The sequence below is a fragment of the Molossus molossus genome, unplaced genomic scaffold (assembly GCF_014108415.1).
Source record: "Molossus molossus isolate mMolMol1 unplaced genomic scaffold, mMolMol1.p scaffold_m16_p_19, whole genome shotgun sequence".
NCBI classification, from domain to species: domain Eukaryota; kingdom Metazoa; phylum Chordata; class Mammalia; order Chiroptera; family Molossidae; genus Molossus; species Molossus molossus.
This window is the reverse complement of record NW_023425354.1, coordinates 32,690,477-32,715,975: the sequence shown is the minus strand read 5'-3', so window position 1 is coordinate 32,715,975 and position 25,499 is coordinate 32,690,477. Positions and strand designations below refer to the sequence as shown.

Sequence of the window (25,499 nt, the reverse complement as noted above, 5' to 3'; positions counted from 1 at the left end):
TTTATCCGTCTCCAGGTGGGTCTGCCCACATGCAGATACGCCCACATACAACATGAGGAACTGTATTAAAGGGTCGCTGCATTAGGAAGGTTGAGAACCACTGGGTTAGAGTATCATTCTGATACACCAAGGTTGAAGGTACGATCCCTGGTCAGGGCACATACAAGAAGCAACCAATGAATGCATAAATACGAGGAAAAACAATCAAATGTCTTCTTCCTAGAACTATAATCTTAACGTAAAGGCAAGGGCCAGGTCTCCATGATGATGGGCTCAGGTCCCCTTCCTTCTCTTAGAAGAGGGGTTAGTGGGCTTAACTCTAATAACTAAGCTTGAAGGTAATGGAGACCTAGACTAAAAAGGAAGTGGTGGGTTCTGGGAAAGGAAGAAGTGGGTGCTGGGACTTGGACAGGAGGATCCACACCAGAAGACACCAGATCCCCAGCTGTGAAGTGGGGTACAAAGAGGAGTGGGTGTAATGAGAAGTTCTCAGTAATGCTGTGATTTAACCTAGAATAATAACAGCCTGTATTTCTGAGTACTTTTTGTGTTCCAGGCAAGGTACTGGGCTCTTTATGTGTATCAACTCACTTGATCATTGTAACAAGCATAAATAAATATGCTTTCTTTTAACATAAAAAAAATTCTTCAGGCCCTGGCAGGTTTGGCTCAGCAGTTGGAGCGTCGGCCTGTGAGTCCCGGGTTTGATTCCCGCTAGGGGCACGTACCAAAAAAAAAATATCTTCAGCCCTGTCCATGTGGCTCAGTGGTTGAGTGTTGACCCATGCACCAAGAGGTCGCTGGTTCGATTCCCAGTCAGGGCACATGCCCAGGTTGTGGGCCAAATCCCCAGCAGGGGATATGTAGGAGGTGGCCAATCGCTATTCTCTCTCATTGATGTTTCTATCTCTTTCTCGCTCTCCCTTCCTCTCTCTCTAAAATCAATAAAGAAAAAAAAAAATTTATTTTTAAGTCTTCAATCCCTCCCAGTCACCAGAGGGTGACATATAAGATCCCCAGGATCTACAATGCCCTGGCATCTGCTTCACTGCCTTCAACCAACCTCCCAGTCAATACCAACCCCTCTCTTCACCCCAATCATTCTTCATGCCAGAGGTCACAAGCTACCTCTGCTAAGAAGCTTTCCTTAACTGCCCCAGGCAGACCCAAGTTTCCTTCTCCTTAGATCCCTGAATTTGGGGCCTAGCTCCAGGATAACTTGGGTTTCTTGTATGCCCTGTATTGTCTTCAGGTTTCCTTCATACCTCCTTGCTGGACTTTGAATCCCTTCAGGGCAACGATGATGGCTTTTCACTTTTGTGAACCAGCACTTGGCACAGGACCTGGCACATGGAAGACACTAAACAAGCATTTATTGAATGACTTAATGCCATTTGTCAGGAGGGAGTGCAAATGAATCTGGGCAACAACTCCAGGCTCACTTACGCAAATACCTGCAGTTGCTGGATGAGGAACCTCACCTTCTCACCTTCTCAGGTTCAAAGGAGAGCATACTCGGAGTGTGCGTGTGTGTGCGTGCATGTGTGTGTGTGTGTGTAAACAGCATTCTACATTAGCTATGGAGTCAGACAAATCTTGGTTTATATTTGACCCTGCTGCTAACTAGCTGTATGACTTTGAGTAAGTTACTTTACTTCTGAACCTTAGTTGTTTCATCTATGAAAATGGAATAACACATGTTCCTCACAGGATTGCCATGTGATTAAATGAATTAATGCACTGAAATGGCCAACTCCATGGCACTTTGGCAGGGACTCAACAATATGGGTTCCTTTCCCCCCTGTTAGAGTTTGCAAACATGTGCTGAGATTTGTTATTGGAACCACATGACTTGAGTTTGTATCTATTTCAGCATACTTGCAAATGCATTTTGCCCTAATTTGTATTTTTATCATATGTACAGTTGTATGTGAGTCAGTGTGCTGATGAATGTCTTGATGTGTTTCTATTGATATTCGCCTTGGTATGGAAAGTGGCATACATGGGTGTGGTTGTACACACACTGAAAGTCTTGTGTGGTTGTGTTGGTGGGTGGGTGTTGCATGTTGAGTGTGTGAAATGTGTGTGGAATAAAATGTGTGTTGTGTGCAGCATAAGAGGGTAGGAGTCTGCCCTGGCCGGTTTGGTTCAGCGGTTAGAGTGTTGGCCTGCAGTCCAGAGTCCAGAGAGACCTGGGTTTGGTTCCCGCTAAGGGCACGTACCTTGGTTGCAGTTTGTCCCTGGCCCTGGTTGGGTCGTGCAGGAGGCAGCCACTCTATGTGTCCCTTTCAGGTAGATGTTTCTCTCTCTCTCTCTCTCTCTCTCTCTCTCTCTCTCTCTCTCTCCCACCCTCCCTCCCACTCTATCTGAACAAAAAATGGAAAAATGTCCTTGGGTGAGGATAAAAAAAAAAAAAAGAGGGTAGAGGTCTGAGTGTATGGAGGTGGGGAAGGGCTGGTCTGTTTCTGTGGCTTTGTGTGTGTGTGAAGGCGTGGGATAAAACTTTCTGTGTTTATGGAAATTTTTTTTTAATCCTTATTCAAGGATATTTTTCCATTGATTTTCAGATAGAATGGGAGGGAGAGGGAGAGAGAAAAATATCAATTTGAGAGAGAGACACTGATTGGTTGCCTCCCGCACAACCTAGACCAGGGCCAGGGATCAAACCACAACTGAGGTGCCCTTGACAGGAATCAAACCCTCTACTCTTTGGTCCATGGACCATAGCTCTAACTGCTGAGCCAAACTGGCCAGGGCATATGGAAATATTTTCTATCTGAACTGTCCAATAGATCAGCCACTAGCCACATGTGGCTATTGAGCACTGTAAATATGGCTAGTTAGAGCAACTGAAGAACAAAGTTTTAATTTAATTTAATTAATTTGAATGGAAATAGCCACAGGTATTCTATGGACAGAAACCTCAGATTTGTTGTCCACACACCAGTGGTGTGCATTCTTCTCCCTCTTAACAGGAAACCCATCTAAGGTTTCCAGCAGATGAATGGACCCGCTGGAGCCCCACTCGCACACCCGGGAGATGTACAGAGGGGGCCATCGGCTTCCCTCCTCCCCAAGTCCCCAGGCGAGCAGTGAATCAGCCTGACAATGATGTGAGTCATTCATGAACTGCTCCAGGCGACCCAGCAGGCGGGAAGCAAACGTCAGTGAGCCACCCAGCCCTCCCCTCCAACCCCCCAGTGGGATCTCTCAAACCCCACGCACTGCAGATGTTGAAGAAACTGACGCAGGCGAATCAAGGCACCAAAGCTCATCTCCTTAACCCCTCCCTCTGCTTTGCAATTCATTCATTCTCCAGCCCCTTTCTCCCCTCCGGTGGCATGTGAGTCATCTCAAGATCTACACCCCCAATCCAACCCCCACTACCCTAAGCATCCTGATTTAATCTTTCTCCAAAGCTGGAGAGTGGGGGCAGGGAGGCTGAACCCCTGGTGGAGTGCCATGGTCTGCCTTTGGAAATGAGGCTGACCCACTGAGGGCTGTGGGGTGGGCGGGGCTCAGGGCTGGCTGCAGCTGGCTGCATTTCCAGAGTTGGCACCCAGCTTGCTTGGAGGAGAATCAAAATAAACATGAGGGCAGCAGGGAAGGAGTTAATGAAGCTTCTGCCTGGAGCACCGATGGCTGGTGGTGAAGAGGGGATTTGGAGGGGGCAAGAATACTCCTGTGCTTTCCAGGGAAGTCCTACACAATGTCTCCCCAATCAGTACCTGACAGTCTTCAGAGCCTGGTAGCTTCTGCATTCCTTCACCTGTTCCCTGAAACCTGTATCCCACTACTCCCCATCAATCAGCCTTCTTCTCTTGGGCTGAACCTTACTTGAGGATTCTGACTTGGACAATTGGGTCCCATTGTCCCTTACTGGGTCAGAAAATATCATCACCATCCTTGCTGGGTATCTCAGTTGTTTAGAGCATCGCTAGAATACACCAAGATTGTGGGTTCAATCTCCAGTCAGGACACATAAAAGAATCAACCAATGCCCTGGATGATTTGGCTCAGCAGTTAGAGCATGGGCCCACAGACCAAATGGTCCTCGGTTTCCCAGTCAAGGGCATGTACCTGGGTTGCTGTTTCAATCCCTGGCCTTGGTCAGGGGTCGTGTGGGAGACAGCCAATCAATGTGTCTCTCTCACGTTGATGTCTCTCTCTCTCTCTCATCCCCCCTCCCTCGCTCCCTTCCTCTCTTCAACTCTATCTAAAAATCAATTTAAAAATATCCTCAGGTGAGGATTGACAAAACAAAACAAAAAAATCAGCTCCACTTCTAAGGATGTACCCTAAGAAAATAATAATTGATGTAATAATAATTAGAGCATGGGCCCACAGACCAAATGGTCCTCGGTTTCCCAGTCAAGGGCACATACCTTGGTTGCAGTTTGATCCCTGGCCCTGGTTGGGGTTGAGTGGGAGGCAATCAATCGGTGTGTCCCTCTCACGCCAGTGCTTCTCTCTCTCTTCCTCCCTCCCTCCCTCCTGTTCTATTTGAAGATAAATAGAAAACATCCTTGGGTGAGGATTAAAAAAAAAATAGAAGTGATTTATTTTCTTCTGTGTACTTCTCAGCTTCCCCCTTCTCCCAGAATTTCTAGATTAAGAGTTTGTGACTTTTTACAGCAGAAAAATAATTAATTAATTAAATGTTCTATTTTTATTTTTAATGATTATTATTATTATTTTAATCCTCACCTGAGGCTATTTTTCCATTTATCTTCAGATAGAGCAGGAGGGAGGAAGGGAGGAAGAGAGAGAGGGAGAGAGAAACATCAATGTGAGAGGGACACATCAATTTGTTGCCACCCACATGACCCAACGGGAGCAGGGGACAAACAACAACTGAGGTACATGCCCTTGGCCAGAATTGATCTGCGGGCAGATGCTTAAACGCTGAGCCAAACCAGCCAGGGCTATTTTTTTTTTTTTTTTTTTTTTTTTTTTTTATCCTCACCCGGAGGCCCTTTTTTCGATATTTTGTTCAGATAGAGTGCGGAGGGAGAGAGATGAGAGAGAAACCTCGATGGTGAACGCGACAACATCAGTGGTTGCCACCCACCCGACCCAACCAGGGCTGGGGACAAACTGCAACCAAGGTACGTGCCCTTAGCGGGAACCGAACCCGGGTCTCTCCAGACCACAGGCCGATGCTCTAACCGCTGAGCCAAACCGGCCAGGGCCAGCCAGGGCTATTAAATGTTTTTTTTTTATTTTTATCCTCACCCGAGGACATTTTTCCATTTTTTGTTCAGATAAAGTGGGATGGAGAGAGAGGAAGAGAGAGAAAGAAAGAAACATCAACGTGAAAGGGACACAACGAATGACTGCCACCCGCACGACCAACCAGGGCCGGGGACAAACTGTAACCGAGGTACATGCCCTTAGCGGGAACTGAACCTGGGTCTCTCTGGACCGCAGGCCGACACTCCAGCCGCTGAGCCAAACCGGCCAGGGCGCTTTTTAATAGGCCCTGGCCAGTTTTGCTTTTTAATAGGCCCTGGCCAGTTTTGCTTTTTAATAGGCCCTGACCAGTTTTGCTTTTTAATAGGCCCTGGCCAGTTTCGCTCAGCGGTTAGAGCATCGGCCTGCGGTCCAGAGAGACCCAGGTTCGGTTCCTGCTAAGGGAACGTACCTTGGTTGCAGTTTGTCCCCAGCCCTGGTTGGTGGTGCGGGTGGCAGTCACTCGATGTGTTCCTTTCACGTCGATGTTTCTTTCTCTCTTTCTTCCTCTCTCTCCCTCCCACTCTATCTGAACAAAAAATGGAAAAATGTCCTCGGGTGAGGAAAATAAATAAATAAATAAATAAATGTTTTAAAAAGCCATTTTTGGATGTGGTCATGAGAATTCACTGTAAACGGACATTATATTGGGGTGATGAAATATTTTAAAACTGGATTATGTGATGGTTGTACAACTTGCCAAATTTAATTTAAAAATGTTGAACTGTACACTCAAAATAGATAAATTTTACGTTATGTAAATTATACCTAAAGTTGTCTAAAAACTCTTAACAAAAACCATTTGCTGGGCTGTCCATCATTAAGGTCAGTCTTCCAACCTAACTTCAAGGTCTGGTGGTAGGGATGACAGACCAAATACAGACACTCACTTGAATTTGAATTTCAGATAAGGAGTAATTTTTAATATAGGTATAAAATAAATAATATAAGTTTAAAAAGTCATGAACTGTTTTTTTTTGTTTTGGTTTGGTTAATCCTCACCCGAAGATATTTTTTTATTGATTTTTAGAGTGGAAAGGAGGGAGGGAGGGAGAGAGGGAGGGGGAGAGAGAATGAGAATCATCCATGTGAGAGAAACACATTGATTGGTTGCTTCCCGAATATCTCCTTCAGGGCTGGGGATGGAACCTGCAACCCAGGTATGTGCCCTTGACCTGGAATCAAACCCAAGACCCTTTGGTCCACGAGTTGATGCTCTAACTGCTGAGCCAAACCACCCAGACCAAGTCATGAATTCTTAATGTAAGTATTCTACAAAATTATTACTTATGCATTTGAAACTCAAATTCAACTGGGCAACTTGTGTTTTTATTTGCTAATTCTGGCAATCCTGGTCTGGAGTCCTTGCCAGATCCTTGGGGCAGGAAAACAGACTTGGAGATGGACATCTGGGCTCGCGCCCTCCACCCCCACCCCCACCCCTAGGGCAATTTTACAGAGCCTAGGAGAGGGAGATGGAGAGCTCAGGAGGGGGAAACAACAGATGAGAGGGGCTGGGGGTCGAGGTCATTTCTAGTGTGGAAGGTGAGTACTTTGTTCAGAATGAAAGTGGTCAATAGTGCTTCAGCTGGTTCAGAAGCAAGGAGTGGGAACACCAAGGCTGGAAGTGAGGGTGGGGCTTACCCTTTGCGCCCTGTGCTAGCCCTTCACACAAGTACTCATGTCATGCCCCAGCAACCCAGTGATGAGGATGTCATTGTCCATTTGTATAGGTGAGGAAACAGGTTCCAAGAGACTAAGTACATTTCCAAGTTCACAGCTAATAGGTGTCAGAGCCTCAAGTCAAGGCCTTTACCCTTTCACTGAGGTGAAATCCAGTGGTTAAACTGAACAGGCTCCAGGCTCCCATAACCTGGGGTCAGATTTCTGCATCTTCACTTACTGGATTTGTGGCTTTTGGCAAGTTCCTTAATTCTCCTGAACCTTGGGTTCTTCATCTTACGACTGGAGATAATAATAAGAGTAATAATATGCACTTTGTCAGGTAGGGAGGATGAAATGAAAGTCTGTTGTCTGATGCTCTGTCTGTCCACTGGGCAGGAAGTGTCCTCATGGATGTCCAGAAACCGTACTGCTTAAGGATGATGGAATATGCTTTCTAGACACGTGAATTGAGGACTTCCTGCCAGGGTGTCCTGGGTCCTCAAAGAGTTCCCAGGAGAAAGAGGACATGGCTGTCTCTGTCCCTTGGAAGAGGCCCCTCAAACTTGGGGAGGCCTCATCTGGTCTTGCACCCAGGGAGCCTGGGTTCTGCCCTGGCCCTGCCCCTTACTGGTTGTTTAACCCTCCTGAGCCTCTGTCTCCTTATGAGATGGAGTACATAATATCTATGTTATAGACTTGTTGTGAGAACGATAATATATGTGATGAGGCCTTTCAATAAATGTTTATGAAGAAAGGGGAGCAAAATGTATGTCAACTGGAGACTACTTGCTGGAAGAAAGGCAACTGGGCCAGTTTTTGTATGGCTATCATCCATGCCCCTCCCTACATCATGAAAGTACACTGCGTCTTGTTCTCTACTGTCTCATGACCTCAGGGCCAAGAGGCCTTCCAGAATCACGTGGTTCACCCTCTAATCACAAAGGGTACACTGGGGCTCAGAGAAGGCAAACGATTTGCCTGAACTTCTACAGGCAGAGCTGGCCTGTGTCTCCCAGGCTCTCTCCTTCCCCACTGCTCCATCCTGCTTCTTGGGACTCTGCTGTTTCCACAGGATCATAAGCTCCCAGAGGGCGGGCACATTTGCACCTTCTGTCCCCTCCCTGACATGCATGTCCTACTCAGAGAAGACACTCTGCAGGAACCTGCAGACATGTGAGATGTGACTGGCCATAGCTGTCTTGGCAGTGTCGTGTTCATGTGGCCTTGACTCCTCAGAAGGCAGTCAGGATCCTGGTGGAGTCCAGGAAATCCTGGGCCTCAGTTCCAGATCCCAGCAGGGAGGTGGGGGGAGTAAACAGGTTTCCTTTTCAGTCATCCCCCTGGACCTCCTGTGCTTCTTGCTGCTAGAGGGGTAAGAAGGCTCCATGTGGGCCACTCTATGTTCTTGAGGGGAATTGGGCTGAGAAGCCTTGTCCTAGGTTCCACCTCTATCCCAGGCCTTCTGGTCACCTGCTGTCCTTTAGTAGGTAGCTGAGGCTGCTGTGAGAGGCTCTTGGTTGATGTGGGACTATAGACCAGGGGACTGGCAGTATTTTCCGTGTGTGTGTGTGTGTGTGTGTGTGTGTGTATAAAATATTTTTTTTTAATTAATTAACTTATTTTTGTTACAGATGTTTCTCCTTTTTCCCACATTGATTCCCCCCTCCCCCATTTTCCCCACCCTGTCCCTAGCTTTGTTGTCCATGTCTATTGTTCATGCACATATATATATAAGTTCTGTGGTTTACCTCTCTCCCAAACTCCCTCTTCTGGGGATTGTCAGTCTGTACCCCACTTCCATGTCTCTGGGACTACCCCATTCCTCAGACTGTTATGTTCATTATATTCCACAAATAAGTGAGATCATATGATACTTGTCTTTCTCTGTTTGGCTTGTTTCGCTTAGAATAATACTTTCCAGGTCCCTCCATGTGGTCTCAAAGGATAAGAGATCTTTCTTTCTTACAGCTGCATAGTACTCCATTGTGTATATGTACCACTGCTTTTTTATCCATTTGTCTACTGATGGACATTTGGGCTGTTTCCAGATCTTAGCTATTGTAAATAATGCTGCTACAAACATGGGGGTACATATATTCTTTCTGATTGGTGTTTGAGGCTTCTTAGGGTATATTCCTAGAAGTGGGATCACTGGGTCAAATGGCAGTTCAATTTTAAATTTTTTGAGGTAACACCATATTGTTTTCCATAGTGGCTGCACCAGTCTGCATAAAAATATGGAACGCTTCACGAATTTGCATGTCACCTTGCGCAGGGGCCATGCTAATCTTCTCTGTATTGTTCCAATAAAATCTTTTTTTGTTTTAAGTTTATTTAGCACTATCTCATTTCAAGTTCAGAGCTAAAACGCTTTTTCCTTTATTGATTTTAGAGACAAAGGAAGGGAGAGAGAGAGATAGAAACATCGATGAGAGAGAACATTGGCCACCTTCTGTGTGTCCCCCACTGGGGATTTGGCCCACAATCTGGGTATGTGCCAGGAATTGAACCAACAACCTCTTGGTCCATGGGTTGATACTCAACCACTGAGTCACACTGGTCATGCTTATCTTTCCTTTTTTTTTTTTTTTTTAAGGCATCATGAAAAACGGTGGTACTGCACCCATAATAGTTTTCATTCACAGCTTGTTCTAGGAGCCATTATGCTTATTTTCCCCAGGCTTGGTCATTGCTGAGTATACAGACAGTAGCCTGCTCCCAATCTCTGAGCCAGGAAGGCAGGAGCTAAGTGTCAAGGGCCACGTAAATCTCTCAAGTGAAGAATGACTGAGGCCCTCGTCTCCAGTCAGGCCCTCCTTTCTTTTATTTTTTAAAATCTTTATTGTTGAGTGTGTTACAGATGTTCCTCATTTTTCCCCCATTGACCCCCTCCTCCCCACTCCTGCCCCCCTCCTGCCTTTTCCCACACTGTTATCTGTGTCCATTGGTTATGCATATAAGATCTTTGGTTTATTTCTTTCCAGCCCCCCCAACCCCCTTCTGTTTGAGGTTTGTCAGTCTAGCAACCAATTTGTTCTTCTTAATCCCTTCACCTATTTCACCCATTCCCCCAACCCCCCTCCCATCTGGCAACCAACAAAATGTTCTCTGTATCTATGAGAATGTTTCTGTTCTGCCTGTTCATTTTGTTTGTAGATTCCATTGTCAATAGATATATATTCATTGCCATTTTGTTTGTTCATATGTTTTATCTTTGTCTTCAAAAAGATCTTTCAGCATTTCATATAATAACTGTTTGGTGGTGATGAACTCCTTTAGCTTCTTGTCTGGAAAACTCTTTATATGACCATCAATTCTAAATGACAGCTTTGCAGGATAGAGTAATCTTGGTTGTAGGTTCTTGCTTTTCAGTTTTTTTTTTTTTAAGCTACAACTCTAGCCCAGCCAGTGTGGCTCAGTGGTTGAGGTCGCCAGTTCGATTCCCAGTCAGGGCACATGCCCAGGTTGTGGACCGGATCCCCAATGAGGGGCATGCAGGAGGCAGCCAGTCGATGTTTCTATCCCTCTCTCCCTCCCCCTTTCTCTATCTCTAAAATCAATAAAGAAAAAATATTTAAGCTACAACTCTAGAATTGTTAGCTATCAGAGCTAGAAAAATCCTCAGAAGTCACTCATCCAATCATACAATTTTACATATGAGGAAAATTAAGTCCAGAGGGGTGAAGGCTTGCCTAGCAACCTGTCTGTCTCTCTTCCCCCAAACATCTTAATCAGTCAGGCGTGACTCTGTGTTGGATGCTGGCCAGGAACCAGTTTCCTTCTGCCCTAAGCCCAAAAGAGAAGGGGGAAGGGAGGAAATGGGGAGAAGTAGGGGAGGAGGGACAGTTTTGCCATCCGTCTTTTTCAGCTTCACCTGTAGAACCATCCAGAACTGTCTCCATCTGGAAGGAAGGAAATCCAGTCCAACCCTCTCGTGCTGCAAGTAAAGAAACAAAAGGCCGCCCTGGTTAGTTTGGCTCAGTGGTTAAAGCGTCGACCCGAGGGCCAAAGAGTCTTGTGTTCAATTCTGATCAAGGGCACGTACCTGATTGCAGTTGGGTCCCTGGTCCAGGTCGGAGTCGTGCAGGAGGCAACCAGTTGATGCGTCCCTCTTACATTGATGTTTCTCTCTTATATGATGCAACTCAGTCCTCAATGACATGCCTTTGCCTTGTGTCTTGGGCACATGAATTGTTTTCCCTGAAATAAATTCTCTTCTGGCAGTTGAGCATATTATAAAAGGCTTAAGGGCAGGATTGGACCTTAAAGCGTCCTGAAGGAATGAAGATTCGGCTTAAACTTTGAAGCCTAGTACTATACTGGATGTGATCACATCTGCCGTCACATCTAATTAGGAATTCACAAGTATCAGAACTGAAAGGGACCTCAGAGAATATAAGTCCAAGTCCTGTGCCCAAGATAAGGACATTAAGGTCCAAAGGGGAAATGATTCATCCAACAACACACAGAAATGAAGCTGATCCTAGGATCCAGGTTTTCTCATCTCCTTTCCTGATTATTTGTTTATTTATTTGCTGTCCCCATAGTACCTAGCATTGTGCTGGCCTCATAACTTTTTTTTTTTTTTTGGTAGCAATACTAATGATCATTTATTGCTATGCCTAGTTTTGTGCAAGCATTTTTTGTGTATGTGTGCTTTGTCACCTAGCCCTTACCACAGACATAAGGTAGGTACTAATGTCCTTATTCTACAGGTACACAAACTGAGGCACCCGAGATAACGTAATTTAACAAAACCACACAGATAAGAAGTGGCACAATCAGGCTCCTACTTACAGTACCACACTTAACCTACACTAACAAAGGCTTGGAATCCACAATCCTCATCACCCACCAACTCTGCACCTGAGCCAATGTAGATGTCAGACATCTCCAGACCCAAACCTCTGACCTGTCCTCAGAGATTGGAGATCATGCATATGTTCTCAACAGCGACATCCCTAGCATGGAGCTGCAGCTCCCAGCAGGCTCCATAACTTTTCAATTTGCTCAATAAATTCTTGCTGAATGGAATAGGAACAAGGTGCCTTTATGTACAAGTTGCCCTTTGTAATTATAGAAGCTTTAAAGAATGCGTATTTCCTTTCATAGATTATCTAGTGAATGCTTATTGCTTGGATTTATCAGCTCTGTTCTTCCTTATTCTGTATTATTTTCTGCCTGAGGCTGAATTTAAGCAGAACTGGACAGTTTCCACCCCAGGTACTCTTGTTTATTTATTTATTTATTTTGTTAATTCTCACTCGAGGATATTTTTTTCCATTGAGTTTTAGAGAGAGTGGGAGGGAGGGGTAGAACGAAAGAGAAACATCAATGTGAGAGAGACACATTGATTGGTTGCCTCCCACATGACCCCAACCAGGGCTGGGGATTGAACCTGCAACCCAGGTATGTGCCCTTGACCAGGAATCAAACCCACAACCCTTCGGTCTGTGAGCCAACACTCTAACCATGGAGCCACCTGGCCAGGGCCCCAAGCACTCTTTGGAGGCCAGCAGGGCCACTTAACTATTGTTCCACCAGGGACCAGAAAGGTGGGCTAAACCATTCTAGCCCATGGATCTGAGGATTTCCACCCTAGGAGAAATTTTAGGTGAGAGTTTGAAGGTGAGGGAGGGCACATTGGAGCTGGGTACCCTGTCTGTTCCCCACCAATGCTAACTTTAGAGGGCACAACCCTAGGTAAATGAGACGGGATGTGGAGGAGATGGGTGTTAGCTGTCAATACAGCAGTGTCCACCAAGCAGGGAGGAATGTTGCTTTCTCTCCTGGTCCAGGTACTAGCCAGGACTCTTCTCATGATTCCAGGCAGGAGTAGCAACTCCCAGAGCCCCTAAGATGTTGCTAAGTACTTCTCATTCCCCTCCCCAACCCTGATGCCTCCTTCTCAAAGTCCAATAGTGGTGCTAACTTGCCAGGTTAAATGCCTGTCTCTCCTCCAAGACTGATTTTCTTCTACCAAGAAGCCAAATTCACCACTGGGTCCCAGATACAGAAGTTCTACATTGGGAAACTGAGGCAATGATTAACAAGACAGCCCCATGACACCTGTTTCCATGGTGAATGGTCCTAGCAAATCCATACCCTAGGGACTCATAACAAAAGACACTGTATTCTCTGTGAAGAACTCTTAAGTTCCTTAAAGACAGATTCATTTCTATATTCCCAGTACCTACTACAGGTACTCAAGAACATGTAGAATGAATGTGGAATTGTTTAACCCACACTTACCTGAGAAGGGGATATCTGAGGGCTATTCAGGGCCCCATATGTTGAATTCTATGAACTTCTGGGGTATTTGACCACTGGGGACCAACATATTAATTTCAGGGACCTCCAGAAAAGGGGGCTAGTGTGTTGGGCGTCAGAACCCACATCCCCCAGGCCCTGTTCCTTGGGAGACAAACAGAGAGACCTGGGTTTGAGTCCCTCTTCTTGCTTGCATGAACTCAGTGACTTTTGGGCAAGTTATTTAGTTTCTTCATCTACGGAATCAGAAGTGCCTAGCAGAGGTTTTCCATGAGACAGTCATTGACATATGTCTTACCAGATGGGATGGAGAGATACTTTCCTCATATTCTGAGATCTTGAGAGAAGAAATTCTAGTCTTCAGGGTCCCCAAGTCTTTACTGAATACCTGCTATGCATGAGGTGATGTGCTAGGTGCTGGAAAGGCAACAAGAAATTTGATCTTATCACTTTTCTCAAGTGGCTCATACTCTGCTTGGAGAGGCAAAACATAAGCACAGAGAAAACAAAATCCCAACCCAACCTAATTGCCAACAAGAGACAACCTAGGTTGTATAAAAGGAACAGCAAATGGGTGGCACCATCATTACAGGACAGAGTAAGGAGGATCCCTGTCTTGCAGTGACATGGGATAACTTTGTGGGGGCAGGTTTTCTGCTCAGAATCCTTTGTCCAGACAAAAAATGCTCACTTTGGCTTAATCTTTTAACATTCATTCATTTCATTTAATGAACTGAGCATCATCCCATTAACTTAGAGATCCCGGTTCGATTCCCAGTGGGGCACATGCCCAGGTTGTAGGCCCCGTCCCCGGTGGGGGGCATGCAGGAGGCAGCCAATCGATGTTCTCTCTCATTCATTGATGTTTCTATCTTTCGCTCCCTCTCCCTTCCTCTCTCTCTTCAAAAAAAAAATTTTTTTTTGTTCCAGGCACTGTGCTGGTGGAAATGTGTGGTTTCTATACTCAAGAAGCTTACAGAGATGAACATTGAACCAATAATGCCATAAAGAAATGTATATTTACAAATTGTTATCAGAATCAATAAAAGTATATATAAAGTAAGCTCTGGATATGAGATTCAGGAATTAGCATTTTAAACTAATTTCTCAGGCAATTTGTAAGAACCCTAAAGTTTAAAAAACATTTTTTAGCAGAGTTGCTCAGCGGAAGCATGCTGGGCCCTTAAAAACATTTTTCTGGGCCAGATACAGGTTCCAGTAAGAAAGTCAGAAAGGTTTTAAACCCTCTCTTGATTAGATGTGTGTTCTAAAAAAGGTCTGATTTTGGGAGAAGGTTAGGATGGATGCAGGGAGTGAACTAATAGGTGAGGCAGATATAGTATCTCAGGTGAGGGGTGATTTGGCTTAGTACAAAGGGTGGGTCAGAAATGTGTCTAGGGCTGGAGAGGGAACTGATTCATGAGATACTTTGTAGCAAGAACATTTATCATTTATTCCAGAAACATTTATGTATGCAATTTACTTTTTCTGATTAGATATATGATAGTTGCAAAACTTCAGGCATACAGGAAAAGATAAAGAAAACAAAGGTAAATATTTGGTATTTATTCTTCTGGCTCTTTCTATACACACATACTCAGACATATGGACATAGTTTGTTGTTGTTTACAATAATGGAGTAATTCTTTAGTACTTGTTTGATTCCTGATTTTCAAGAAAACAATATATCATAAGCATCTCTTCCGGTCAATATAGACTTATATTAATTTTAATGTCTAGATTCCACTTAGTAAATGTGCCCTAGTATATTTGCCAATCCCCTACTGAAGGATATTTAGGTTGTTTCCAACTTTTCACATCATTATACTCTCTTTTCTTCCATACTAATTTTTGAACATAAAAATGTTTATTTCCTTAGATAAATGTTGTTAGTGGAATTACTGAGTCATTGACAAACTGTCTAGGTTTAATCACCAATACTCATATGGTGTCCTAAGGGGAATTGTAGATGAGGATGGCACCAAGGTCAGGGACCGGAAGTCTTTTTTTGAAGGCTTTGGACTGTTACAACCATATCCTGGTTTTTCCCAGTCTTTTCTTTTTCTTTTTTTTGGTCAGGCTTTATTGGGTACACTCCGGGCGGGTTCACCGACTCGGGGGACAGGAGTCGGAGAAGCCGCCTTTCCCAGTCTTTTCTTTCCCTGGTACAGATGTAGTGTGTGCGGTCCTAGCTCAACACTTGTCCCAGTCATCCACCCCTAGATTGGCATCTTGGCTGGGGCCTCCGCGGCCCTCCCAGCCCCAGGTCCCCTCCCCCACCGTGGTAGGGCGTGTTAGGAAGAAGCTTAGGCAGGCAACGATTGCACCATCCACGGTTTGAAAAGGAAGTCGAGAAAGCGCGGGGAGGAAAATCAGGCTCCCCAAAGGCTGAGCTCCAGCAGCCTTTCCCGGCCGCCTGCAACGCTCCTTCCAGCACTATTCGCTGGGCTCGGATCCCTTGCCTTCCACTACCTTCCCAGCCCAGCTCTTCGTTGGGTACCAGCCCTTTAAGAAGCTGTCCCGGTGGCTCTGCTGGCCCCGCCCCGCGGGGAGGGCCTAGAGGCAGGGGAGGGGTTGGTGGTAGATGAAGCGAGAGTGGGGGGGGGATTAGGTCTATTTTTAGCTCGGGGTCGGGTCACGTGACTGGAGTGACGTCTCCGAATGTTGTTGTTGGTGGCGGCGGCGAGCGGAGCCGGAGGAGCCGCCGCAAAGATGGAGGAGCCGTCGGGGAGGCGCTGCCGCTGCTGCCGCCGCCGCTGCTGCCGCCGCCGCCCGCGAAGCCGGAGCTCGAGCCACAGGGGGTGAGCACAGCGCACCACCCCGGATTCCACCTCCCCTGGGCCCCCGGGACGCGAGGCGGCGCACCCTCCTCCTGCCGTCGCTGTCCGCAGGCGCCCCCCGCGCGCCGCTCTCCGCGTCCCCCTTCCTTCCTGCCGGCTCCCGGTGCCGGCCGGCGCCCCCCGGGAGCATCGCCAACCCGGGAGCCGGGCCTCGGGGTTACAACGCGCGCCCCTCCCCGCCCCTTCCGTGCAGGGGCGCCTTCCTGCAGGTAAGGGAGGGGCCCGTCTTCCCGCGACCCTCACTCCCAAATGTCCCGGACTCGGCCGGGTCGATCTGATTTGTCCCCTACCGAGTGGCGCATGTTGCGTTGCAGAGTGATTTGAGTCTTGCATCCAAATTCTCTGCAGACCCCTCTTCGCCGGGCACCCCTTTCTTGGTACCCTGAGGTGAGGAGCGCTGCCCACCTCACAGCGCTTCTACCCAGACCTAAGAACGCATTCTTCATTTTGTGTCCTTGAGTTGCGTGCCTGAAGAGGGGGTCTACGGGCCCACCTTATTTCTCTCTCCCATTATTCTCACCTCCTCTGTGAGGCGTTACTGCGTTTGTTCCCACTCTCTTCTCCCGTCTGACACCCTGGAGCCAGAGGGGGGGGGTAGGATGGGAGCTCCCCGCTCCTTGTCTGGGATGGATGCCCCCCCATTTTTTTCCTGGGTCTGTATCTCATGGAGGCAGTGATACTGCCTGTGTCTTTTAACTTGGAGGAGGCTGCTTCCCTACCCCACCCTTATCTGGGGCCCTGGGGAAGATGAGACTTGCTGGGTGATAAGTAATTAATCTGGGAGTCTGGTTGTTGGGGGAGAAGAAAGGAAGGTGATGGTGCCCCATTTGGGGGAGGAGGTGACCACCTGATACCCCACTGTTGGCCTTCTTAGATGAGGTTATGGGTAGCGTCTGCAGTTGCTTTGGGGGGATGCTCAAGAAACTATGACAGTGTTGTTCTCCTGGGGCTTGGAATTAGCTTTGGCGGTTGGGGGTGGTGATGATGGTGATTGGGTTCAGGGTCCAACTGGGAGGGGAGAATGGAGCCAGATCATATGAACAAAAGGATCCAGGAGTCTTGGCCCGAGAGACTCCTGATCAGACTGCCTTGTGGGACTTGAACTAGGGGCTGGGTCTTGCCCTGGGCCTTTTCAGGCTCATAGGATATAAGCTGGGAGTGTCCTCAATCTGTGTTCCAGGCAGCAGGGCCCCTAAGCCTATACTAGCTGTTGAAATGCTGGGCTGGGGATGGTGGGCGAGCCATGTTGGGGCTGCCTGCTTCTTCATACCAGTCTTCCCTCCTTCTTCTCCCTCCTAAACACAAAGCTTGGGGGATCTCTTGGTTTGCTTCCTGCCCCTCCTCTTGAATCTTCTCTTTGCTCTGTCCCCCCTTGGACTTGGATCTAGGCTATGCCTTGACAAGGCAGGCAGGGGTCTCTCTGAGTTGGAGGGGTGGGCCCTTAGTATCTCCACTCCTTCCTGGAAAAATATGCTCGCCAGGGATCAAAGAGACAGATACCAGGTGCAGGTTACTTGGGGGCAAGGATGGAGGACATGTTAGCTCTTTGCCAGCCTTTCCTTCCTCTCCAACATTTTCTCCTCTGGCTGCATCCCATAGTTTGGAGGGAGTAGGGGGCAGCAGTATCACATGCCCCACCCCCTCCAAGTAGCTGCAGAGACAAAGGTTTGCTTTTCCTTCCCTAGGGGTGGCATCTTAGCTGTGTGTTTAGAAATGAGGCCTGGGGATGGGGGGGTAGTTTGTGTTTCTGCATAAGAGGGGAGGAGGGGGACTAACTATAGGAGCTGGGGGGGAGTACAGTCGGTGCTGAAGTACCAGCTGCTCTTTAATAATTAATTCTTCCTACTCACATCCCTTTGAGGAGGGATGTCTGGAACACGGCATCAGGCTCAGCCAGCCTGCTAGAGGGTGCACTCCTGTTGGGGGGGGAGGAGACTGCAAGGGGGGGGCGGTTCTTGGCATTTTTGGAGCACTGTTGCTTGCTCATGAATGAAAACCTGATGCAGCCTGCCTGTGAGGGGGCCTATTGTAGCCTGTAGCCGACTTTGGCTAATTAAACTTTCTCTGCCTTTCTTCTCCCCTACCCCACCTCACCCCAGCCCTCTCTTGAATGAGGACCCTGTCTAGTAGTGCTGGGGAGGGGGTATCATTTTGCCTGAAGTTTTAGGTCAAACAGACCAGGTCTTCTGCCCTCTGCCTCTGCCTCCTCCCTCCCTCCTCTCTCAACCCCCACCCCCTTTTTTTTTCCTAGAAATAGCAGCCTCCTCCATCTGGTTTGTGCAGATGCCTGGAGCTGCGTCTGAGCAGACAAACAGAAATGGGCTGATTGCAAAAATGAATTTGTCAGCCTGGTGCCTTTTTTCCTCCCCTGTTGTTCTCCCCCTTTCTCTTAGTTTGGAGTCTGGACATCCAAGTCAGCTAACCCTCATGACTCTGATAATCCCAGGCTTCTTGGTGGTCGGTCCAGCTTGGGGAAGGAACAGGCAGTGAAAGTTCTTGGAGGCTGGGGAAAATGGTCTCCCATGGCTACAGTCAGGAAGGGTCAAGATGACAGGTCCTTTGCGCCTTGGGATGGAATGTATGGGTTTGTATCTTTCAGTTGAAGTCTTTGGGGCAAATCTCAGATTGTGGACAATTTTAGATTCACAGGATTTGGTTTAGAAGCTCACCTGGCTGCCTGTGACCTGGGCAGAGGACCCTGACCACAGTACTCAGAACTTGGGCCTGTAGCAGGGCCACAGCTGGTATGTTAGGACAAGGCTGCCAGGTGGTGCTGGCATCCAGGTTCCAGAGAGGCCCTCAAAGGGACACCTGACTCCCCAGGAATTCTGAGGGAGCTATTTGAGGGACAAGATCCCTGCAGGGCAGCACTGTAAACTTGTGGTCTTTGGAGCATTACATTGGTGTATATCTCTCTCACTTGTCTGTCTTTCTCCTCCCACCCTCTTCCAGAGTTTTATTGCTCATGAATGGGGTGTATGTGGGGGGGATGTCACCCCAGGGTTTTTGCCCTAATTCCCCTGGCTTAGCCATGAGCTTGTAGGGTGAGATGCTTCCCTCATTCCTTGCCCTACCATCCTGGCTGGAGGTTGGAGGTGAGTTTGGGGCCTAGGGTGGGACAGGGGTCTGACAGACCAAGTTGAGTCTCCTGGAGTCTGCCTTCTTATGATATCAAGGAAGCTGGGCTGCTCACTAGTTTGCCATCCAGGAGCCACACAGCTCTTAGTCCCCAACTGCCCACTGAGACCCTCGTATGACAATAGTCAGCAGTGATTTTTCTCTGGCAGAGGAGGGACCAAAGAGCTCAGATTTTAACCATCAAACTGCCCCACCCTAGACAAGAATCTACGCTTGTCCTGATCAGGCAGTGAATGCTGCTTTGTTTCCCATGGAGGCCTCTGTTCACTGGGGAGGCTTGATGGGAGTATTGGCTGACACCCTGGAGGTGGACAGGACCCAGGGGTCTGCTGCATCTTGCAGGGTGGGGAGGAGTCCTGAGCTCTTGGGAGTTCTAGGGACCCCTCTTTCCTCTTCTCCCCAAGGGGTGAGAACGATGGGGACTTGGGACTGATATTGACTTAGTTTTTGTACCTTTGAGGCTCTACTTCTGAGCAGCTTTTGTACCTTTGAGGCTCTGCCCCTTCTGAGCATCCTGCTGTGGAGGTGTGTTTTACTAGGCAGATGGGCTGGGCCATTTGGGTTGCTGGGAATCGTGGGAATTTCTGAAGCTGTGTGCCCCAGCCCACGGGAAAGGGTGTGAGCAGGACTGGGCGCCAGCCCGGGTGGGCACGGGCTGGGCACAGGTTGAGCTGCCTGCCCACACTGGCCCTGCCAGGGCACCAGCAGCTCCACCTGCTGCATTCCTGAGCTTGGCCGCAGCCCTGCACAGCCTCTTTTGTCCTTGCCCCACACCTGTGCCTGTTGACAGCCCCTCAGCCTCTTCTCACCTCCCCAGTCTGAGTGCACCTTTCTCCAGCTACAGAGTCCGAACCGTGTGGGTAAGAGCAAGCAGCAAGTAGGCCTATGAAGAATTGAGGTCTTCCTAGTGTGTGTATGAGTGCATGTGCATGTGTGTGCTCTTGTGTCCCCACCATGGCTGACTCCCAGGCTACTCCCTTCCACATGGACCCTACCCCTGGGAATCCTTGATGAGAATTTATCTTGCCAGGAGGTGGGACTATCCAGAGGCAGAGCTAATTGCCTGTTCCTGGCTGGGGGAGCATTGTTAGGGCTTAAACATCCAGCTCCTCTTAGCCTCATCTGATTGCTTCCTGCTATCTCAATTTCACTGGGTATTGGAGGGCTTACCTTCTTTTGGCAGAAAATGAATGAGATCATGTCTGGGGTGGATTGTGGGCTGTTTAGGGATGGGCTCAAGTGGGTGGGTGAGTGTGTAGTATCTGAGGCTTAAGGACTAGCTCTGGGAGGAGTGGGGACAGGTTGGCAAACTCATGGTCTTTTAATACTGGGACATCCTCCTCTATTACTATATTGGCCTTGGCAGGCCTACGACTGGGCCTTTTGCTGCCTTTGTACAAACTGGAAAACTGTGTCCCTTATTCTGGTTGGACTCAGCCTGGGTGACCCGTAGCCTGAGCACAGGCAGAGCACAGGCTGGATTTCAGACCTTAAACAGGGCACAGCCTGTACAATATACACAAAGCCCTGAGCTTGGGCCCTGGACCCAAGTCTGGGGGTCACTGGATGTGGGGTGAATGTCTCTGCCTTTCCAAATTCCTAGAAACAGGATGGGTTATGTGTAGAAGAGGGTTACCCTCTTTCCCTGACCAGTTGTTAAATGGGGGAGACCCAGATAGAAGCACATCACATTTTGAGAGTTAACACAAGGATCAGAGAGTAGGGAGATGACACTCACCTGAGAATCCCAATCCAGGCTGCTAGGGCTGGGATACCAGTTTCTCCCTTAACCAGGGACTCCAGGTCAGCCCTGCATCTCCCCACTGCCATGGACAGAGTTCATGCACTTTCTCCTTTGTACACATCTAGTCCCACTTGGGGTACCCTTGGGAATCTGTAAGGTATCTCCACCTGGCAGTGGGCACTGTCACCTGAAAAGGAGTTTGTATGGATGTGACTACTATAGCCATTTTCCTTGAGTGCTGGCAGCCTCACCAGTTAGAAAGAGATGAAACCAGGGTTTGGTTCAGTTCTGCCAATTCCCACTGTGCCTCTGGGCAGTTGTCCCTCCTTCTCTTCCCCAGGCGTAAACTGACAAGCTCTGAGGTCTCCTTCAACTCCCAGATTCCTGAGTTGGACCTCTAACCCTGCTCCATCTCTCTCCAGGGATGCCGTTTTGAGTGCCTGACTGCCTCACCCTGAAGGATGGCCTCGGATGGGCATTAGAGGCACAGCGGTCCCGGGCTCCTGTCCCGTCCGTCTGTCTGTTATCGTCTGTCTCTCTTGACATCACCGCAGCTCCATTCCCTCCCATCCCAGCCCCCAACGCCAGCTTCCTGCAGGCCCAGAGCCGGCATGAACTCTCCCACCGAGTCGGGTAAGAGCTGGGAGGCTGGAGAAGGGCACCCTGGGTGGCTTTGGCTGCAATGGACTTAGAACCTAGGCCAGTTTGAGCTATAAGGGAACAAGGGGGTCAGGAGTGAAGAAGCATTGTGAGAAAAGGACAAAGGTGAACCTGAAGTTATTAATCACAGGGTATACCTGAGAATTGATGGGTCAACAGTCTGGACTGGCCCTTGGAGGACATGGGTCCAACTCTGTCCCTATGCCTGCCCTCTCAACTAGGGGCCCTTTAGTTTTAGCCCTGTCCTGCCCTGTTCACCAAGAAAGGCAGGCCTGAAAGGGGGTGTGGATCCCTGAGTCTCTCTGGGCAGTCCAGAGATGGTGTTGGAAGAAGTTCCCTACAATAGCGGAATACCAAATTTCCTTTTTGTGGTGGCGACTCTCTTCCTGGTGGCATGTTTCTCTGTGTCCCATACTTTTTTTTTGGTGGAGGTTTGCGGGGTCTTTGGGCTTGGTCTGTGTTGGGGGGTGTGGTATTGGGGTGGGGTTGCAGTGACGTGTAGGTGGAGGAGTCTTGGCTCTCTCCTTTGAGTCAGGTACACTACCCTTTCTCCCTTTGGACTAGACATGGTGGATTCCTAATTTGGGGTCTTTGACTCTGAGATTTCCTATTCTTCTCTGCTCTTAGGAGCCTGCCTCATGTTGCCAGAAATAGTCTCTGGGTGGGACTCCAGGCAGCTTTGTGTGTGGGTGGGTCTGGGTGTATGCCCATGAAGATGTGTCCAAGAGGCCTGAGCTGGACCCTCAGGAGTTTCACAGGAGGGTCATGGGTCAGTGTGGTCAAAGTAATAACTGCCTTCTCTCCTTGGCTGTCTCCTTTTGTACAGTCTTAAAGGGTCAGAGCTCTTCTTGCTCAACAGCCTATCCTATCCCCCACATCTTTTTCTGTAAGGGTGGAGGGATATTTTTTTCTTCTTTTAGAGATAGGGAAACTAGGGCCTAGAGATGAAAACCTGTTTGCAAGAGAGACAGAAGTAGCATCAGGGAGGAATCCAGGCCCCTTCATGTCTCCTTCCCCTTTGTCAATTTGCTGGGCCTGGTGCTTTCTGTTGTGGGGCTCTGCTGGCGATATGTGGGAAAGGCCCTGACCAGGTCTTGGGGGGTCCAGCAGACTCGGAGAAACTGGAAGCTGGTGGGATTGTTTGGCTTTGTGACATTTGTTTTGGTCAAGGCTGTGCCTGCCCCCTTTCCTTTCTTTCCTTCCCAGCACGACATGCTCAGGGCATAGGCTGTGGGCAGAGTGGAGTGCCAGCTGGAGAAGTCTGGACTCCTGAGACTTACTGAGTCAGCTCTGCCTGGTGAGCCCCCTTCTGCAGGGGTTGTGCTTCCCTCTCAGATCCTCCCACCTCTGCCCTTGCCTTCCCTCAGCCTGTAGGGGTTCTGCCAGGTAGACATGGAGAGGTCTGTGTGACTTGGATAATGGAGGTTGGGCTATTGAACTCTGACTTCCTGCTTCCTCCTCTGAGTCTGGGCTAGTGAAGGGAGAGGAGAGGCCTGGTGGGTTCTCATCAGTCCCTTGTCCACCTCAGCTGGACACTGTTCCTTAGTAGGGTTGGTTGTGCCTGGCAGTAGTGCCAACTGGGCTACTATGTTGACCTGTCCGGGAGCCACCTCCAGTCACACCAGGCCTAGAGTCTAAGCCACGACCAAGGGAACAGAAGCTGTCCAGAGGCATCTGTTGGTGGCTTGGGAAGGACATTTCCCAGCTATGAGATTTTATTTCCTTAAGTAAAAGGCTAAAATAATCAACCTTGAGTTGATGGGTTGCCTTTCCAGATATTGGTGGTCCCAGTTCTCCTTGCAGCTACTTCTGCCAGGGTTGACAGGAGTATGGTAGTAGCTGAAGGCTTCCACCAGCACCGGAGCAGGCAGCCTGGGAGCAGCTCTGTGCCCTGCCAGGAGGGGCCTCCTGAGGGGGCCTGTAGAACTGGCTGTGCCTCCTGGCGGGCTTTCCAGATCCCCCCAGTAGGGGGAGATGCTGTCTTCTCTTGTTTGGGAAGGAGGGAGAGGAAGAGGGAACTGGAAACTGGGGACCTCATTTTAGGACTATGGGGAGGCCTCAGAACTGGGATCATTGATTGGGAGCACCCCTCCCCTCCTCAGGCCCTTCCCGCCAAGTTTTCCTGGGGCTCCAGGACTGGCTGTCCCACTTGTAGAGTTAGAGCTCCTCCAGGGAGCACCTCCACCCAGCTTGTCCTCTTCAAGGGGTTCTGCGTCTGCTATTCCCAGAGCTCAGGGTGGCATCTGGGCTGGGGTTGCAGGTGCCCAGTGCCAGGCAGAGGCTTGGATACCATGTGCCTTTGGACTCCACGAAAGTAAAATGAAACCACGTATTGTAGCTGGAGCACTCAGGTGTCTACTTCCCCTGTGGACACTCTTCAGAGAGGCCCAAGAAGAGCAGGGGACCACGAGGCTAGGGAGAAAGGTAGGCATGATGAATGGTTAGTCCCCAGGGTCTGGGTGGCCCAGCCCCTGAGCATTTCCTTCTTCTCTTGAATTCCCAAAGACTCGTTCCTTTTTCCTTAGGACACAGAATAGTCCTGTTTTTGGGTTCCCCTAAATTTCTGTCAGTGCAGGAGCTTTCCTGTTTGATAAGTTCTTGCTGACTATCCGCAACATTTGAGACCTTGAGCTCGGCTTGTGGGAAAACAGAAGAAAAATAGAAGGTGGCCCACTCCTGCCCTCATAGCAAACAAGTTAGTAAGAGGAAGTTCTGGGTGAGGGGTGGCAGGTAGACACTTGAGGCGATTTACTTCTGGAGTTTACCCCTCCTCCTGGGATAGTGGGAGCTGACTCACTTATCTCTAGGTTGGGCCCAACAGCAGTATTTCACCTGATGTGCTTGTTTCCCAGTCCTGGGTACAGGCAGAGCTCACTGAGGGGGCTGCCTGCTTTCCTGATGAAGCCGCTTCCTGGTGTCTGGCTTCTCTTCAGGCAAAAGGGGGATTGAGAAGTTAGGCTTCCTTTATTTTTCTGGAACTGATCACTTTTGCTTCTCTCAGTGGGATTGAAGGACTGGCAGAATCTGTCCCCTGCCTGGGCTTGGCCCTACTAGTTTGAAGGAGCTGCCCTGAGACCTAGGACCTAGGCCTGCTCTGGTCACTGCCCTGTCCTCCGTGCTGTTGCCCAGAGGAGAGGGCAGGAGTGAGGCCTGCTGTGTGAGCCAGTTTAGATGGCGACAGGGCCCCAGGAGAAGGCAGCCAGGTTCTTATCCACAGCGTGGGAGGGAGACAAACTTCATGACAACACCTGCCTGCCTAGCACCTCCCAGCATACTCCACACTTTCTCTCCTTCCCTTTCCCAGGAGGGAGGGAGGGAAGGCAGCTGCCCCCTCCTTTCTGGGTGACCAGAGAAACTGGGGCATGGGCATGGGGTGGAACCAGGAACCTGGGCGGCCTGCCTCCCAGTCTCCGGCTTAGGCTCTGCCTTCGAGCCCCTGGGGAAGGTGAGCAGCCAGCCCCGAGGAGAAGAAAGTGGGTTAGTGCCAGTGTGGGGTGGGGGTCTGGGAAGTGGATTCCTGGTGTCACTTCTCCACTTAGGTGCCCCCAGTGCACCTCTGTGCTCACTAACAATTGGGGTCTGCTCCACTTCCTCTTCCCAGCTCCATCATTCCAAAGGGATTAAAGGCTTAGCATGGGATGGTAGGAGGAGACAGGGTCAACCCTGAGGGGATGTGAGGATGCCAAAGTAGGTGTTCATGTTTTTCCTGAACTTGGTTTCAAATGAGAGGGTTCAGCCAGCACCTAGCATGGGATCTGCATATGGCAGCTTCCAGGTGATGCCAACAGGCTCCAGCATGACTGGGCTCAAAGGGCAGGAGAGAACTGGAGGGCAGCAGGCCTGATGACTCTAGGACCCCAGGGAAGCTGGCACCCCACACTCTGTCCGGGGTGCTCCTGGGCCAACCCTTGGCTTTCGTATTGTGCACAAAGCAGACCTTGCTTTCTTCC

General features: G+C 49.0%; 2 protein-coding genes and 1 pseudogene across 4 annotated transcripts in view; 1 reads left to right on the top strand and 2 right to left on the bottom strand.

Moving 5' to 3' along the window:
- HROB (homologous recombination factor with OB-fold) overlaps positions 1-16,309 on the bottom strand; it is a 37,208-nt gene extending 20,899 nt beyond the window's left edge. Inside the window, exons 1-3 of the mRNA XM_036268459.1 lie at positions 16,298-16,309; positions 15,807-15,953; positions 15,640-15,723 (exon numbers count right to left, since the gene is read on the bottom strand). Of these exons, the coding sequence (XP_036124352.1) occupies positions 15,640-15,723; positions 15,807-15,953; positions 16,298-16,309 (243 nt within the window). The remainder of the gene's footprint in view (positions 1-15,639; positions 15,724-15,806; positions 15,954-16,297) is intronic.
- On the bottom strand, positions 9,129-9,226 carry LOC118635099 (annotated as a pseudogene).
- HDAC5 (histone deacetylase 5) overlaps positions 15,929-25,499 on the top strand; it is a 37,670-nt gene continuing 28,099 nt past the window's right edge. For 2 of the 3 annotated variants that reach the window (XM_036267852.1, XM_036267851.1), the window contains exons 1-2: positions 15,929-15,968; positions 21,312-21,522. In XM_036267852.1, the coding sequence (XP_036123745.1) occupies positions 21,501-21,522 (22 nt within the window). In that variant the 5' untranslated portion in view covers positions 15,929-15,968; positions 21,312-21,500. Of the gene's footprint in view, positions 15,969-21,311; positions 21,523-22,197; positions 23,974-25,499 lie in introns of those variants that run through there. The other variant, XM_036267853.1, reaches the window with a different exon arrangement.